Source organism: Mesoplodon densirostris, chromosome 11 (assembly GCF_025265405.1).
Source record: "Mesoplodon densirostris isolate mMesDen1 chromosome 11, mMesDen1 primary haplotype, whole genome shotgun sequence".
In the NCBI taxonomy this organism is placed as follows: domain Eukaryota; kingdom Metazoa; phylum Chordata; class Mammalia; order Artiodactyla; family Ziphiidae; genus Mesoplodon; species Mesoplodon densirostris.
The window spans coordinates 7881662-7898139 of NC_082671.1; the positions used below are offsets into that span (position 1 = coordinate 7881662).

General features: G+C 43.6%; 2 protein-coding genes across 4 annotated transcripts in view; one reads left to right on the forward strand and one right to left on the reverse strand.

The window, feature by feature from the left end:
• Window positions 1-16478, forward strand: part of NCAPD2 (non-SMC condensin I complex subunit D2) — a 43613-nt gene that overhangs the window by 5753 nt on the left and 21382 nt on the right. The window contains exons 1-2 of one of the 3 annotated variants that reach the window (XM_060111925.1): window positions 9397-10185; window positions 10950-11099. In XM_060111925.1, coding sequence (XP_059967908.1) covers window positions 10973-11099 — 127 coding nt within the window. In that variant the 5' untranslated portion in view covers window positions 9397-10185; window positions 10950-10972. Of the gene's footprint in view, window positions 1-9396; window positions 10186-10949; window positions 11100-16478 lie in introns of those variants that run through there. The other 2 variants (XM_060111928.1, XM_060111927.1) reach the window with 2 other exon arrangements.
• MRPL51 (mitochondrial ribosomal protein L51) lies at window positions 8066-9281 on the reverse strand. Its single transcript, XM_060111938.1, has 3 exons — window positions 9007-9281; window positions 8812-8922; window positions 8066-8382 (listed from the first exon to the last, which is right to left on the reverse strand). Exons 1-3 carry the CDS (start codon window positions 9113-9115, stop codon window positions 8186-8188), a joined length of 417 nt encoding a protein of 138 aa, XP_059967921.1. The 5' UTR covers window positions 9116-9281; the 3' UTR covers window positions 8066-8185.

Below are 16478 nucleotides of genomic sequence, written 5' to 3' on the forward strand. Positions count from 1 at the left end.
GACATTTCTCAAAAGAAGTTATACAAATGGCCAAAAAGCACAAGAAAAGATGCTCCACATCATTAACCATCAAGGAAGTACAAATCAAAGCCACAATGAGATACTACACTAGGATGGCTATAATCAAAAAGACAGGTAGTGGGGCTTCCCTGGTGGCGCAGTGGTTGAGAGTCCGCCTGCCGATGCAGGGGACACGGGTTTGTGTCCCGGTCCAGGAAGATCCCACATGCCGCGGAGCGGCCGGGCCCGTGAGCCATGGCCACTGAGCCTGCGCGTCTGGAGCCTGTGCTCCGCAACGGGAGAGGACACAACAGTGAGAGGCCCACGTACTGCAAAAAAATGTTGATGAGGATTAAACCAAATGTTGGAGAAATTAAACCCTCATACACTGCTCGTGGAAATGCAACATAATGCAGCCAATTTGGAAAAGAGCCTGTAGTTTTTCAAACAGTTCAACACAGAGTTACCATGTGACCCAGCAATTCCACTCCTAGGTATTTAACCAAGAGAAATGAAAATGCCCACACAGAACCTAGTACAGGAACGTTCATAGCAGCATCATTCAGAATCGCCAAAAAGTAGAAACAGCCCAAATGTCCACCAACTGATAAATGGATAAATATAGTGTGGAATAGCCATACAATGGAATACTATTCAGCAATAAGGGAAGTGGAGTGCTAATACTTGCCACAACATGGGGAAACCTTGTACCTACACTAAGATAAAGAAGCCAATCACAAAGGATCACATGTTGTATGATTCTGTTTAGATGAAATATCCAAAACAGGCAAGAATCTACAGGGACAGAAAGTGGCTTAGTGGTTGCCTAGAACTGGGAGGAAGAGGGAACTGATGGTGGCAGCTAAGGGGCAGGGGGTTCATTTTGGGGTAATGTTAAAAATGTTCTAAAGTTGATTGTGGTATTGGATGCACAACTCTGCGAATATATTAAAAGCCATTGAATTGGGTGAATTGTATGTGGATTGTATCTCAATAAAGATATCAAGAGGTTTTTTTAAATATAAGAAACATAAGTTATCCTACGGTACACCATTTGGCTCAGTAGTAAACAATATTTAATAGTCCTAATAATGTAAACACTGTCTACTGATTTAAGCCAAAATGCTGATATAACTATAATGAAGAGGCGTGAGGGATAGGGGCTATAAGAAAGGGGGACATTGGGGAGTGTAAATCCAGCTTCCTAACAAGGTAACTAGTAAGGGCCACCAGCTCGCTCTTCCAAAATCACACGTGAAGAATCTGTGGAAGCTGTAAGGAATCAGGAATCTCCAGAATTAACAAAGACAAAGGCATAAGAATACCTCGGGGAGACTAAAGGCTCTAGTTATGTGTTCAGTTGCATCCTCCAAAAGTTCTTATGTTTAAGTCCTAACACTCAGACCTCAGAATGTGACCTTATTTGGACACAGGTTCGTTGCAGATGTAATTAATTGAGATGAGGTCATATTGTTGTAGGGTGGGCCCCTACTCCAGTATGACTGGTGTCCTTATAAAATGGGGAAATTTGGAGAGACACACACACAGGGAGAACGCCTTGTTAACATCAAGGCAGAGATTGGGCTGATATGTCTATAAGCCAGGGAACACCAAAGATAGCCAGCAAACCACTAGAGGCTAGGAGACAGGCATGGAACAAATTCTGCCTGACAGCCCTGGTGATGCCTAGTCTCAGACTTCTAACCTTCAGAGCCGTGAGTTCATACATTTCTGTTGTTTATGCTACCCAACTTACGGTACTTACGGCAGCCCCAGAAAACTAACACAGCTATCTTGAACCAGCACATGTGTTAGATTCCCAAAACAAACAACAAATATCATACATAGATATTACACATACATGTGATGAAAATACCAAAAGGGACTTGCGAGTGTGCTAAACTGTTTGACTTGTTATGAATACTGATAAGTTTAAGAAACCAACAGGAGTAAACAAATATGAGTGTTTCTTAAAACATGAATCACCCTGAAGATAAAAATAGAACATTGTTTTTCTGGAGGACCTCAGGTACAGAAGTTGGAGTTAACTGCTACTCTTCAATTCATGACACATGATCTCCACTTATGCATAGAAAGATTTCATTTCATTTTATAATTCCGTTTTTCCTTATTCCCCTCCCCAGCCATAGACAACATTATAAATTGTTTGATATTTAAATTTTGTGTTTTTGCAAAATGTGTATTGTCTTCTGCACGTGTTTTTATTTTTATTTATTTACTTATTTTTAATGGATTGATTTTTATTTATTTATTATTTTTGGCTGTGTTGGGTCTTCGTTTCTGTGCGAGGGCTTTCTCTAGTTGTGGCGAGTGGGGGCCACTCTTCATCGCGGTGCGCGGGCCTCTCACTGTCACGGCCTCTCTTGTTGCGGAGCACAGGCTCCAGACGCGCAGGCTCAGTAGTTGTGGCTCACGGGTCCAGTTGCTCCGCGGCATGTGGGATCTTCCCAGACCAGGGCTCGAACCCATGTCCCCTGCACTGGCAGGCAGATTCTGAACCACTGCACCACCAGGGAAGCCCCAAATGGATTGATTTTTTAAATTATTTATTTATTTGGTTGTACTCAGTCTTAGTTGCGGCAGGCGGGCTCCTTAGTTGTGGCGTGCCAGCTCCTTAGTTGTGGCACATGAGCTTCTTAGTTGTGGCAGGCGGGCTCCTTAGTTGTGGCATGCAAACTCTTAGTTGTGGCGTGCATGTGGGGTCTAGTTCCCTGAACAGGGATCGAACCCAGGCCCCCTGCATTGGGAGCACGGAGTCTTAACCACTGCACCACCAGGGAAGTCCTGCATGTATTTTTAATTTACATAAATGATATCATGTTTTAAATCTCATTGTTTTTTCACTCAGCATGATGTTGTAAAGATGAAATTCATATAATTTGTAAATGATCAGTTTGCTCTTTCCTTCCAATCCTCGTATCCATTTAATTCCTTCCCTCCTTCCTTCCTTCCTTCCTCCCTCCCTCCCCCACTTTCTTTCCTTCTTTTTTTTTATAACACTGACTAGTACATTCAGTACTAAGTTAAAGTGCAACAGTAATAGTGGGCATTCTTGTCTTGTTGCTGATCTTAAGGGAATACATATCCGCTAAATATCTGTTGTTGATCTCTAGTATATCACCTTTACCAAATTAAGGAAATTTCCTTCTGTTCCCAGGGTTTTATTTTTTAATTATCAATAGGAGCTGAATTATTTAAATTCTCTTTTCTATATCAACTGAAATCATCACAGAGAACTAAACCTTCACTTTTCATAACAGGAAGCTAATAGATGTCTAAAGCTGATAAACCATGAAGAGCAGGAGGGCATATTATTTCAAATTATGATGACAAATACTAGAATAGTTCAAAGAAGTAAAAGCCTTTCATTCTGGGAAGCTAGTTTGGAGGGTAGACTGGGGTTAGGCAGGGGATTCCTGGTTTTGTCATATAACTTTCCCTTCTTTTTGATTAACTGTATGCATCTATTACTTTGATTTTTTAAAAATAAAGCTTAATTTAGAAATAAATCTTCAAGTCTCCCAACCCATTTTTTAAGTGAGATAAAATTCATATACCATATGAATCCACTCATTTAGTATATACCTAAGTGATTTTTAGTATATTCACAAGGTTGTGCAATCATTACCACTAATTCCAGAACATCAACCCCAAAAGAAACCCTGTACCTGTTAGTAGTCATCTCCCATCCCTCACCCCTTATCCCATCCCTTAGCAACAACTAATCTACTTTCTGTCTCGGTGAATTTGCCTATTCTGGACATTTCATATAAGTGGAATCATACAATGCGTAGCCTTTATGACTGGCTTCTCTCCTCTGCCATAGTGTTTTCAAGGTTCATCCATGTTGTAGCAGTACCTCATTCTGTTTTATGGCTGAGTAATATTCCATTGTGTGAATAGACCACACTTTGTTTATCCTTTCATCAGTTGATGGAGATTTGGGTTGTTTCTTCTTTTTGGATATTCTGAATAATGCTGCTATGAACATTTGTGCACAAGTTTTTGTGTGAATATGTTTTCAATTCTCTTGGGTATATATATACCTAGGAGTGGAATTGCTGGGTCATATGTAACTCTATATAACTTTTTGTGGAACTGCCAAACAGTTTTCCAAAGTGTCTGCATCATTTTACTAAAGGTTAAGTCTTAATGGTTCTTTAGAGTTGTCTTTGTGATCTGACTCTTGCCTCTATCTCCTGCCCTCTTTATCACGCACCAACAAATACCATTTACAGCTTTCCCATACACACCATGCTGTCTCTCACCTCTGGACCTTTGTTTCTGTTTCATCTGCCTGGAAAGCCTGCTAGCCTCCACTCCTTAAAATATCTCAGTAATGGCCTCCTCCAGAAAGCCTTCCCTGCCCCCACTCCTGCTCCCCCAGGATAAGCGTCCCTCCTCTCTGAACCTACACAGTAGGTAATTAACAAGCTTTAAATGCCATGATATATTTTATAATTAATGTTTCTTTGCTATTTTCTTAATTGAAGTGTAGTTGATTTACAATGTTGTGCTGATTTCTGCTGTACAGCAAAGTGATTCAGTTATACACATACACACATCCCTTTTTTATATTCTTTTCCATTGTGGTTTATCCCAGGAGACTGGAAATAGTTCCGTGTGCTATACAGTAGGACCTTGTTGTTTATCCATTCTAAATGTAATAGTTTGTACCTACTAACCCCAAACTCCCAGTCCATCCCTCTCCCTCCCCCCTCCCCCTATAATTATGCTTCTTTGTCTACCTCCTGCATTAGGTGGAATTCTTTAAATGCAGGAGTTGTATCTTTTTTTCTTTGTATCCCTGGAACCTACTGGTGACCTTCAGTAAATGGCTGTTGAATGGTTTACTTCTACAAATATTTACCAAGGGCCTATTAAGAGCCAGTACACAAAGAGACCAGATATTAGACTACTACAGTGAACAAACATGTGCAAGACAGTTCCTGCCCTCAATGGGAATGAGGCCTAGTCAGTGGGGAAGATGGACAAAGAGATACATAAAACCAAGCAAGATCGAAAAGCAAAAATATGAGTTCAGAGGCTCAGACATCTCAAAGTAAATGGACCTTGAAAAGTATTCCCTTGTCTTCTTCCACTTTTCCAAAGTTGTGGTACTCGGCCCTGATTTAGAATCCCTTATGGAGCTTTTAAAAATATGAATGCTTGGGACACAAGCTCAGGTTGATTTCATTGGTCTGGGTTCTAATCTTTTTTTTCTTTCTTTCTTTCTTTTTTTTTTTGTTATGAAACAAAGTGGATTTGGGTCCACTTGCCCAATACACAGCAAAGCCAATCTACCGACACCAGGTTGTGGTGAAGGAAAGTAAAGCATTTATTGCAAGGCCAAGCAAGAAGAATGGGTAGCTTAAGCTCAAAAGGCCAGAACTCCCCGAACTCCCCAATGGCTTTTAGGGAAGGGTTTTTAAAGATGGTGTGAGGGAGTCACAGGGTGCATGATCAGCTCGTATACTTCCTTCTGATTGGTTGGTGGTGAGGTAACAGGGTGATGTTTCAGGAATCTCAATCATCAACTTCTGGTTCCAGCCAGTCTGGGGTCTATGTGCCTGTGGTCAGCATGTAGTTAACTTCTTACACCTGGTGGGGGTTTAGTATCTGCAAAACAGCTCAAGGATATGGCTCAGGATATTATTTATAACCCTCAGGGAGGAACTAAAGGTCCTTGATTTTGTTTTAAGGCTATTTATTTTGTCTTGCTTGACTGTTTCCCTTTGTTTCTGCATTTTCTCACTCCTCTGATTAAATTTGCTCTTTGGAACTTGGGGAAGGCCTAGGAGGCTAAAGATTTTCTACAAACAAGAGGCAGAGAACACGAGTGGTGGTGGGGTGTCAGTCCCCAGGAAGGCCCCATGGGGTCCCGCTGGGTTTCAAGCTCTGACAAGAATTCTAACATGTTGCCAGGATTGAACAGCACTGGTCTACAGGGGAAAAAATAAATTTAAGCTCTTCATCCTGGCTGGCATTCAAGACTCCTAGTTATTTGGCACTAGATTTCCTATCCAAACTTATTTCCTACTACCTGAGAAAGCCTACTGTGTGTTAAAGATCACTAACTAGTCCTACGGACTTGTGTAATTCCCACCTTTCCTCACATGTCTGTCCTCAAGACAAGGCTGCCCCCTCCCATGCCCCTTACCCATCTGAATTATCTCATATTCTTCAAAGCTCCTCCCTATAGATATTACTGTCCACATTTAACAAAGATTTCCCATTTCCATCAGCTGAAATTTTCCAAGATTTAGTTCAAATGTCATCTCTTCAACAAATAACTTTTCTGATCTCCCCCCAGCCAAAAAAGATCTAATTTTCCTATGCAATTATCATATCCAAATTTATATTGTTTACATATTGTATCTCTTAAGTAGATTGAAAACTACTGAGAGTCAGGAACCAACCCTGACTTAGGGATTTATGTCCCTTCAAATAACACTGCACATAATGGTTCAGTGTTTATTGAATAAAAATATTACACACTGTTTCACACCAAAACCAAGATTGTTCTGTCCTTGAAAACATGATCTTATGTATCTTCACAGCAGGAAGATTCAATGCTCGTTGAATTAAATGATCATTTTCCTCTTTACCAAGAACCACATATCCTACTAAAGCATGTACTTATATTCTTTGGGGCACCTTGCACTTAGCAGAATCTCAAATGTTTGATTTTCTCTTCTCCAGTCCCACCAAATCATGTAAAGTATCCCAGAGCCACTCATACTTCACACCAACCTCTCCATTCTCATAACCAGCTCCTCTCCAGCCATCCCTTTAAAAATTCACTCCCTTTGAGTCCTGACACTCTCATATATACATTTACATGAGACCCAGGATCATAATGTATGGTCACGTATACCCATCAATCCACTTCTCCAAAATCTACTTTTCAGTTAATCTAACACGTACTTAATTAGCTTCACTTCTATTGAGCCTTCCAAAAGATAAAGTCCCAACAAAGACACAAAATGTTACTGAGGTAGATTGCCTGAAAATATGTCTGTGGACACTTCCTCACATCCCTGTAATTGCATGCACGTTCTCTGATCCAAAAATGGAGTACATTTCCACATAGCCTTGAATCTGCACTGGCCTGTGACTTACTTTGACTGGTAGAATGCAGCACAAGTGACAACATGTCACTCCTTGGCCTATGTCTATCAAACCTTGCAACTTCCATTTTTGCCCTCTGGAGTCAAGCCTCCATGTAAAGAAGTTTAGGTTAGCTAGACTACTGAATAATGAAATCACGTGGAAAAAAATCTCAGCCACTCCAACTGAGGCACCAGACATGTGAGTGAAGACATCTTGGACATTCTTGCTTCAACCAAGCTCCCAGCTGAATGCAACCACATGGTTGACCCCCGCCAACGCCAAATGGAGCATAACCGCCCTTTTAAAAAATTATTTAAAAAAAAAAAAAACCCACCCACATAGACCCACAAGATTCAGCTCAGCTCTACAGATCACATATCTTTGAGGGCAGGGACTAGACTTTTTAAATTGTTAAACTACCCAGAGATTCTGATGATCAATCAGGCTTAGGAACCACTCAAGCAAACCACTCATATGGTACTTAATGCTCATATTAAAGTGTACATGTGAGACTATAACTTTATACACATAACTAGAAAAGCATGGGGGGAGGCTATATTACATTTTGGTTTTCCTACAGTTCTCAGCTCAGAAAAGGTACTCAATAAATATTTTTTGACAAGATTAGTGCAGAAGTATAATTCCATTTTTCTATTATACTTCAGTGCGGAAGGGTTTTTAAAAATACATTTAACATGATGGCACTGTGGGGCAATTTAAAATTACCACTTTCAATACATGAAGGGCCAAAGATCAAAAGATGCCAACAATAATTTTTTAGTTTTTAAACACCATAGGTATGGCTAGACTGCAAAGGGCAAGTGGTGAAGTCCAAACCTAAGACTGTAAGACTTAGGGATGAGTTCCACTTCCCAGTCGCATGAATGAGTAAAAGTAGCATCTAGGGGAAAATAAAGATGTGGGTAACAGATTTCAAAGAAGCCCCATTTTATTCCTGAGAGCATACAAATCCCTTTCCTCATAAGGAAAAGTACTTTCTCTTTCTCTTGGGTGATAGATACACCTCTTCCACAGTTCCCAGCATTCTCTTCTACCGGTGCTTTCCGCGTCGGTTAAAGCATTTGTAGAGATAGCTGATGCGTTTGTTCAGGTTGTGCAGGTCATCAATGAACATCCGATTTCCAACCATTCTCTTCTTTCGGATACAACGCTGCAATTCATTTCCCTTCCAGCCTCGAAGCCATATGGGGCCCTTGATCAGTTCTTTGGGGTGCTTTTCAAAGTTTCCTGTGTAATGTGAGAGAAGGTATTAGTTCCAAGAGGAGAGAACCCAGCCTCCACCAGCTAAGCCTTCAACACGGTTGCATCTCCCTGAGCAGCACCTAGAGACAAGACACATTACGTTAGGGTAACAAGAGCACAGGCTCTGGAGCAAGACTGCTTGGGGTTCAAATTCTGGCCCTGCCATTTACTAGCTTTGGAAAAACTACTTAACCTCCCTGTGCCTCAGATTCCTCACCTGCAAAGTGAAAAGGTTATGAGGATTAAATGTGTTCATGCATGCGGGGCACACAGAACAGTGGCGAACACAACGTAAATAGCCACGTGTTTGTTCTTACTATCGAAGAAGGTACCATTTCTACACAGGTGAAAAAAAGATAGTCATTACGGCATAACTGCCGTTCTGAAATTCTGCACTACGGAGTCGAGTCTTACCCAGGATCCCGATGTTGTCATATACCCCGAACATGGCCCTCTTCTCGTTCCAACGATCAACCACTTTGCGGGGCGGAAGGGTGACCCTCACATGGAACAATCTGGGAACACCTAGGGATGGGGAAGAAAAGGAATGAATCTGAGCCGCTTACTGAGAAGTAGTTCTCGGGGCGTCCTTCTGCACCAGCCACTTACCCAGAGAGAAGCTTCTGCAGGCCAGCGGCACCTGGCCCCACAGGCTCCTGCCTGCCACCAAAGAGAGGCTGCCTGCCACCCAAGAGAGGCTCCCTGCCATTGCTCTCATCTCTCCCCTACAACAGTCCACCTCACAAGCACAGGAGGGAGGGCCAGACGTGGCCCTCAAGGAGAGAACAAGAACCGTCCCCGCTGGGTTCACCAGGATACTACATGCACGCAGCCATCTTGGGCTTTACGCAGGCAGCTCCGGGTGAGACCCAGCCTGGCCCCGCCTTCCCTAGCCACGAGCCCCGCCCTCCAGGTTCCGCTGCAGAGTCTTTGACGCCCCGCCCAGCCGAGGCGCTTCCGGTCTGCCCGCCGGAAGGTTTGGAGCCCCGGAAGAGCTGAGGGACTCGTCTCGTTGCCTAGGGCCCCCGTAAAGCTGAAGGTCAAACAAATTCACCCATTCCTGTTCACGTGGGCGTCCCTCAACTGAGGGAGAGGAAGGTCCAGAACCTGGAACCCAGAGCTTCCTTTCTCTGTGCCCTACAGCAGTTTTGCGCTGTAGCGGTTTTTATTCCCCCTATTCGACAGGGGAGGAAATCTGAGGCTGAGGAAGTGAAGTGACCTGCTGGACGTCATAAGGCAGAGGACATGGCGGAACCTGGACTAGAGCCTAAGCCTTCTAACTGCCGGCCTGAACTTGCTTCCTGTCCTGGGGGTGACGGAGTGGGTCACGGTCCCAGGGCACGGCCACTGCCCAGCTACAAACGCGGCATCTCCAGCAGGCACCGCCAGGGCCTCCTCTCCACCGACCGCGAAAAAGGAGGACCCCGTGGGGAAGGAGGCTGCCGCGAGTTACGGCGTGTGTGTGGGGGGGTGGGGGAGCCGGAATCTAGGCCCCGCCCTCCTGGGGGCCTTCCGGCTCTTGCGCTCTGATTGGCCGGTGTCTGCAGCGAGCGTCGCCATTGGCCCCCTTGCGGCCGTTGAGATTTGAACTGCACTTTTGTGGCTTTGCCCGCGCGGCGCCCGGCTCGGAGGCGGGTTTTTGCCTCCGCCTGGCGGGTATTGGTCGGTCTCTCTACCCGCGGGGGTGCCGCGTCGCAGATTGGTGCGTCTTGTGCCCTCCTTGGTTTTTCCTTCGTTTCAGCCCTACAGCCCGAGTTGGAGGAACGGCTGGCGAAGTGCTCTTGTAAGGTGCGGTGTTGAGGGGGAGCGGGGAAGGAGAGGCCGGGAAAATCGGCCACCGGGCTGTAGGACGCGGTATTGGGCTGGGAGGTCTAGTGGGTGTGTCCTTGTGGTACAACGCGGTAGAAACAGTAAGTCTCACAGATCCGCAGTGGAATTCGGGCAAATCGCTTAACCTTTCTTAGTTTCAGTTTCCTCATCTGTAAATTGAGCGATATTACTATGCACTTCATGAGATTGGCATTTGGAGACTTAGATCAGATAGGACGTTCAAATAGCCGAACAGAACCTGGCACAGAGTAAACAAATAGTAAATGTTCATGTTCTCTCATTCTGGAGACAGGAAGCCCATTAGCCCATACTGGGTCGCCATTCTGGCCTCAGATGAGACAGTGTCTATATACTTAAGAAGTTTTGCCCATAAAAACAGAAATAACAATGCTAACTTAACGCATCGATATGCCACTTCACAGTTCTTTGAATACTTTAATACCCCTTGACTCCTTTGATCCTGAGAGAAATTTTGTAAAGTAATCAGAGATCAGTAATCCTGCTTGACAGATGGGGCCCAGGGGGTTAAGTGACATGGCCAAGTGTCAGAGTCACAACTAGAATTAGATTCTAGTCCAGGCTTAATCTCACACACTCTAAGATAATGTTATTAGCTTGTAAGACTAAAAAGTGTAATGTATCGGAGGAGGGGAATAATAGGACCAGATTAAAAAGACGACCCTTAGATATAGACCCTGACTTGTTTGCTGTTTGGCTTCTAGCCCTGTGAGCCACTGGGGGAAAGATGTCTCCCCAGCTGTATGAATTCCATCTGCCCTTATCCCAAGAGGAGTTGTTGAAAAGTGGAGGGGTGAATCAGTATGTCGTGCAAGAGGTACTGTCCATCAGACATCTTCCATCGCACCTTAAAGGTAAGACTCCGTAGCTGCCACTGTGCCTAGCACTTCAAAACAACCACCCACGTGTGATTATATTGTCTGTCTGTTCCACTACACCACTAAGCTCCATGGGGGCACGGAACATGTCTTTCCTATTCCTTACTGTTTTCTCCCTAGCATTGCATTACACGAAGAGTATATTCATTGACCACCTTCCCTAGGTTATTCAATAAACCGTCTTGGTGTGTATGGTTAGTCTTTGGGGAGAACTTTATTTTAGATCTTGACTTCTTACCATATGCCAAAATAAAGTACTGGTGGTTTTAAGAGTTGTAGGGGAAGATAGCTCCTAGAATGTCTGGGACTTGACGTGTTTCAGGTAATACTTTTTTAGAGTCTAGATCACATTTCCAAGAGTGTGCAAAAATGGAAAAAAGCATATGTGCCCAGTTGCAACACTGTACAATATATGTACAGTGCAGTTGCCCATTGAAACCTAGAGATGACCAAGAACAATCCATGAATTATCAACAAGACCCCATCCATAATGTCACTATACTTCTAGGAAGTGTCTTGTGTCAGTTAGATTGCTTTGGAGAGTTATAGAGAGTAGAGATTAAGGCTGTGGAGCCAGGCTGCCCGGATTTGAATCCTGGCTCCACTACTCTGACCTTGGACAGTTACTGATTCTCTCCGTGCCTTGGTTTCCTCATCTAAATAATAACCTACTTTGTTTGTTATCTCCTACAACAAGTAGGGTTCATTAATTATCAAGCACTTTGATAATACAATTCCAGCTTGTTTCTTCTTGGCCTTCCCATCATTGTTGCCAGATGACAGCTCCTTGCTCTGATGTGCAGAAGTAGAAGGGATTTTTCTATCTTGTGCTTTTTCTTCTTTCTTGTTTTAAAACTATCAGAAGTCTCATAACAAACTTAACCAGAATTGGATCAGGTGCCTAGTTCCCTAACTACTGGTAAGGGAAATGAAATTATCCAGATTGGCTAAATTGATCAAGATCATTACCTAGGCTTCCCTAAACCCGAACATATCACCATTTGGTAAGCAAGGAAGAGGGCAGAGTGTGGAGTTGACTGATGGGTGTCCACAGAGAGACCATTCTCTCCATATTGCCTGGATCTGTGCATCCCCGATGGCACAAGCTGCACACTCTAGCAAACTGTTCTTCAGTTGTTATTATGCATCACTTTGTTACATGAATGCTCGTTCCTTTTAAGAGTCCTTTTTATAACAATTGCATTGCTTTTGGTATTTAGAACCCTAAATACAAGTTCTACGATCAATACACAAGATCAGGTCATTTAATTTGTTCAAGTATTTACTGGTGTTACGCTATGTGCCAGGCAGTTTTCTAGGCACTGGGGATACAACAGTAAATAAAGCAGCCAAAGTGACAGTGTTGTTTCCCTCAAGGCTTTCAACAAGTAATAAATAAATATGGAGCATGTCCGATGGTTGTAAATGCCAAGGAGAAAAATAAAGCAAGATAAAAAAGATTACAGTGAGCCAGGTTATGGACTAGCATTTTATGCTGGATGATCAGAGAGGGCTTGCTGTTAGGTGACATGAGCAGAGACCATACAAGTGAGGAAGGTGAACTATGCAGATTCTCAAGGAAGGGCATTCTAAGCAGACAGGAAAGCCAGTGCTGAGGCCCTGAGGTAGGGAAACGTCAGTGTGGTTGGAGGGGAGTACTCTAGGAAAAGAGAGGTCAGGTGGGAAGTGGTACAGATTATTCTAGAGTCTTGCTCTTCAGAGCGGTCTTCAGACCAGGAGCGTTAGTATCATGATTTAGGAGCTTATTAGAAATGCAGGAGGAAGACCCATCCTCAAACTACTGAATCAAATCCATTTCTTAAGAAGATCCCCAGGTAATTCGGATGTACATTTCAGTTGGAGAAGCACTGATCTAGGGTGTCATGGGTCATGGTAAAGACTTTAGCTTCAGAGAGAGTGAGCTTGAAAGCCATTGTGTTTTGAGCACAGGAGTGACATGGTCTGACATTTTACAAGTATATCTGCTGTGTTGAGCAGGGACTGTAAGGGGGAAGGGAAGCAGCAGGGGACTAATTAAGAGGCTAACAAAATAATACCAGGCAGCTTACCTGGGGTGATAGCAGTGGAGGTGAGCATAAAAGGTTAGATCCTGAGTGAAGTTTGAAAGTAGAGCCAACAGGATTGTTGATGGACTGGATTGGCTTTACAGGGTTCGAGAAAGAAGGATTGAGGATGATTATAAAGAAGGCTTTTTGGCTTGAGCAACTAGAAGAATGGAGTTGTCATTTACTGAGATGGGTAGAGTGTGAGAGGAGCACGTTGAGACTGTTGGTTATATGACTGTGGAGTTCAGGGGAGAGGTTCCAGCTAACGGTACACATTTGGGATTTAATATTCAGCATGTAGAGGGTGTGTAAAGCTGTGAGATTGGAGTAAGTATTGATGGAGAAGAAAAGCAGTTTCAAGACATATGACCTAAGACAGTCCAACATTTAGAGGCTGGGAAAATGAGAGAGAACCAGTAGAAGAAACTAAGGACTAGTTGTTGAGGCAGAAAGTGAACAAAGACGCTAAATTAAGAGAAACTTCAAAAGGGAAAGGAGAGATCAGCTGCACATTTAATTGCTGGACTTAGCAATGTGGCAATGGCTGGTAACCTTGTACACCATTTCAGAGCCGTGGGAATCAAGCCTGATTGGAATACGTTTATGAGAAAATGGGAGGAGAGAGGTTAGAGATGATGAGTTTAGATAACCCTTTCTGGTTGTTTTGCTTTAAGGAGTAGCAGAGAAATAGGGCGTAGCTGGAGGGGAAGGCAGAGTCAAGGGAGGACTTTTTTTTTTTTTTTTTTTTTTTTTTTTTTTTTTGCGGGCCTCTCACTGCCGTGGCCTCTCCCGTTGCGGAGCACAGGCTCCGGACGCGCAGGCTCAGCGGCCATGGCTCACGGGCCCAGCCGCTCCGCGGCATGTGGGATCTTCCCGGACCGGGGCACGAACCCGTGTCCCCTGCATCGGCAGGCAGACTCTCAACCACTGCGCCACCAGGGAAGCCCTTTTTTTTTTTTTTTAAGATGGGCAACATTACATGTGTATGTGCTGAATGGGAATAATCAGAGAGGGGGGAAAGCTGACGCTACAGAGGGAGAGTGAACGAGTGTCGGGAGCAGTATCCTTTAAGGAGTCAGAGTAAGCGATCTGGTGCTCGGGGGAGGAGGTGGGTTATTAGAGCACGGACACTTTATCCACAGCAGCAAAAAAAAGGCAGAGCTTAGGGCACAGGTGCAGGTCGTGCCGATAAACACAGACCTTGACGCAGTTGGAGTTTCTCTTCTGTCCGATTCTGTTTTCTCGGTGAGATAGGAAGTGAAGCCTTTAACTGAAGGTGAGTTGGGGGAAAATGATCTTGATGTTATGAACAGAGGAAAGGTGTGAAATAATTGCCTAGAAGAAAGCAAATAGGCCTGGGAACTTGTTATAGGCTTACTAAGAAATACTAAGGGCCTCCTTGAGGTCATAGAGTGAGGATAGTTGGCATGGTTTTATGTTTTTTTCGAGCCTCTTTTATTTGTGTAGTTACATGAATGGGGTAATCAGTCAGTGGGATATAATCCAGGTTTACAAGGGGAGTAAATGTGTTAATTAGTGGAAAAAATTGGAAGTATCATAATGTCTAACGATAGAGGAAAAGTAAGTTAATTGAGTTAATTCAGTGGAATGTTATGCAGTCATTAAAAACGATTACAAAGATTTTTTTTAATATCCTTATTGTAATATTAAGTTTTAAAAAACAGAAGAGAGTTGAATATGTGATATGACCTCAACAATAGAAATAGTATGCATAGAAAATAAACTGAAAAAAATTAGCCAGGTGTTAACAGTGTTTATTTCTTTCTCATTTTCATTTTACCGTATTTTCCAGATTACAGAAGGAGGTTTGTAAGAGTGGGAAATAGCTTTCAAGTACTGAGTTACATTATGTGCTAAGTATTGTCCTGACTGTTTCACGTGGATTATCTCACTTAATCTTTACCAAAAAATTCTGAAAAGCCCTATGAGGTATGATCTGTTATTATTCCCAATTTACAAAAGAGGAAACTGAGACTTGGTAAGCTAAGTAGCTTAGCCTAGTAAATGTTCAAGCCACATGTAAACCTAAACAGGGTGACTAGACTAGATCAGCGGGTGATGCTTCGGAGAAGTAAAGAGGGATGTGAATGGAGAGAATCATTGGATGTAATAAAAAATAGGCAATGGGTAATCTTTGAGAGAATAGCTGTTAGATTGGTAAATCTCAGAAACTAGGTTTCAGGGAATTGAGAAAGATTACACAAAATTTGAAAGGGATATGAGAGCAAAGTCAAATGAAAGGCACTGATCATTTTTGGTTTGTTTGTTCTAAAGAAGTAGGGACCTGAGCACGTTGTCAGGAAAAGAGCATTCCCTAGAGAGGATAAAGCCAGAGGTGAAAGAAAGGAGACAAGTCTTTGGGGCAGTGAGACAGCTTAGCTTTAGAACAGAAAATCTTTTCACTTGAGACTGAAGCAAAGAATGGGAAGGTGTTGGCAGAATGATTTGTTGACAGAGGGGCAGGATTACATGAAGGAGCCCATGCTTTGGGTCTCATTCTTTTTGGTAAAGTAGAAAGCAGTCATCTGCTAAAAGAAGAGAGGCAAAGCATAAGAAGAGGTATAAAGAAAGGGGGGAACATGCTATGGGTATAGTGCTAGGGAGTCAGTAGGAATTGGAGAAATAAACTAGTTTGTTAAACATAGCAGTGGACCAGGTTGTAGTTGGACAGCAGAGCACTGCAATCTGATGAGTCAGGTCAGTGAACCAGCAGTGATAATGTAGTACAAGGTTCAAGCTGTGCTTTCTAGGCAAACCCACTTCTTGGTGCAGAAAAGAAGAATTTGGTGGCATTCTTTCCCTCCCCATCCACAGAAAGAGCTAGATAAACAACTTGGTTCAAAAGTTAACTCCGGGACTTCCCTGGTGGCGCAGTGGTTAAGAATCCGCCTGCCAATGCAGGGGACACGCTTCGATCCCTGGTCCGGGAAGATCCCACATGCCGCGGAGCAACTAAGCCCGCGCGTCACCACTACTGAGCCTGCGCTCTAGAGGCCGCACATCACGACTACTGAAGCCCCCCTGCCCTAGAGCCCGTGCACTGCAACTACTGAGCCCATGCACCACAACTACTGAAGCCCACGCACTCTAGGGCCCACGTGCCACAACTACTGAGCCTGCATGCTGCAGTTACTGAGCCCACGTGCTGCAGCTACTGAGCCCATGCACCACAACTACTGAAGCCCATGCACCACAACTACTGAAGCCCATGCACCTAGAGCCTGTGCTCCACAACAAGAGAAGCCACCGCAATGAGAAGCCTGCACAC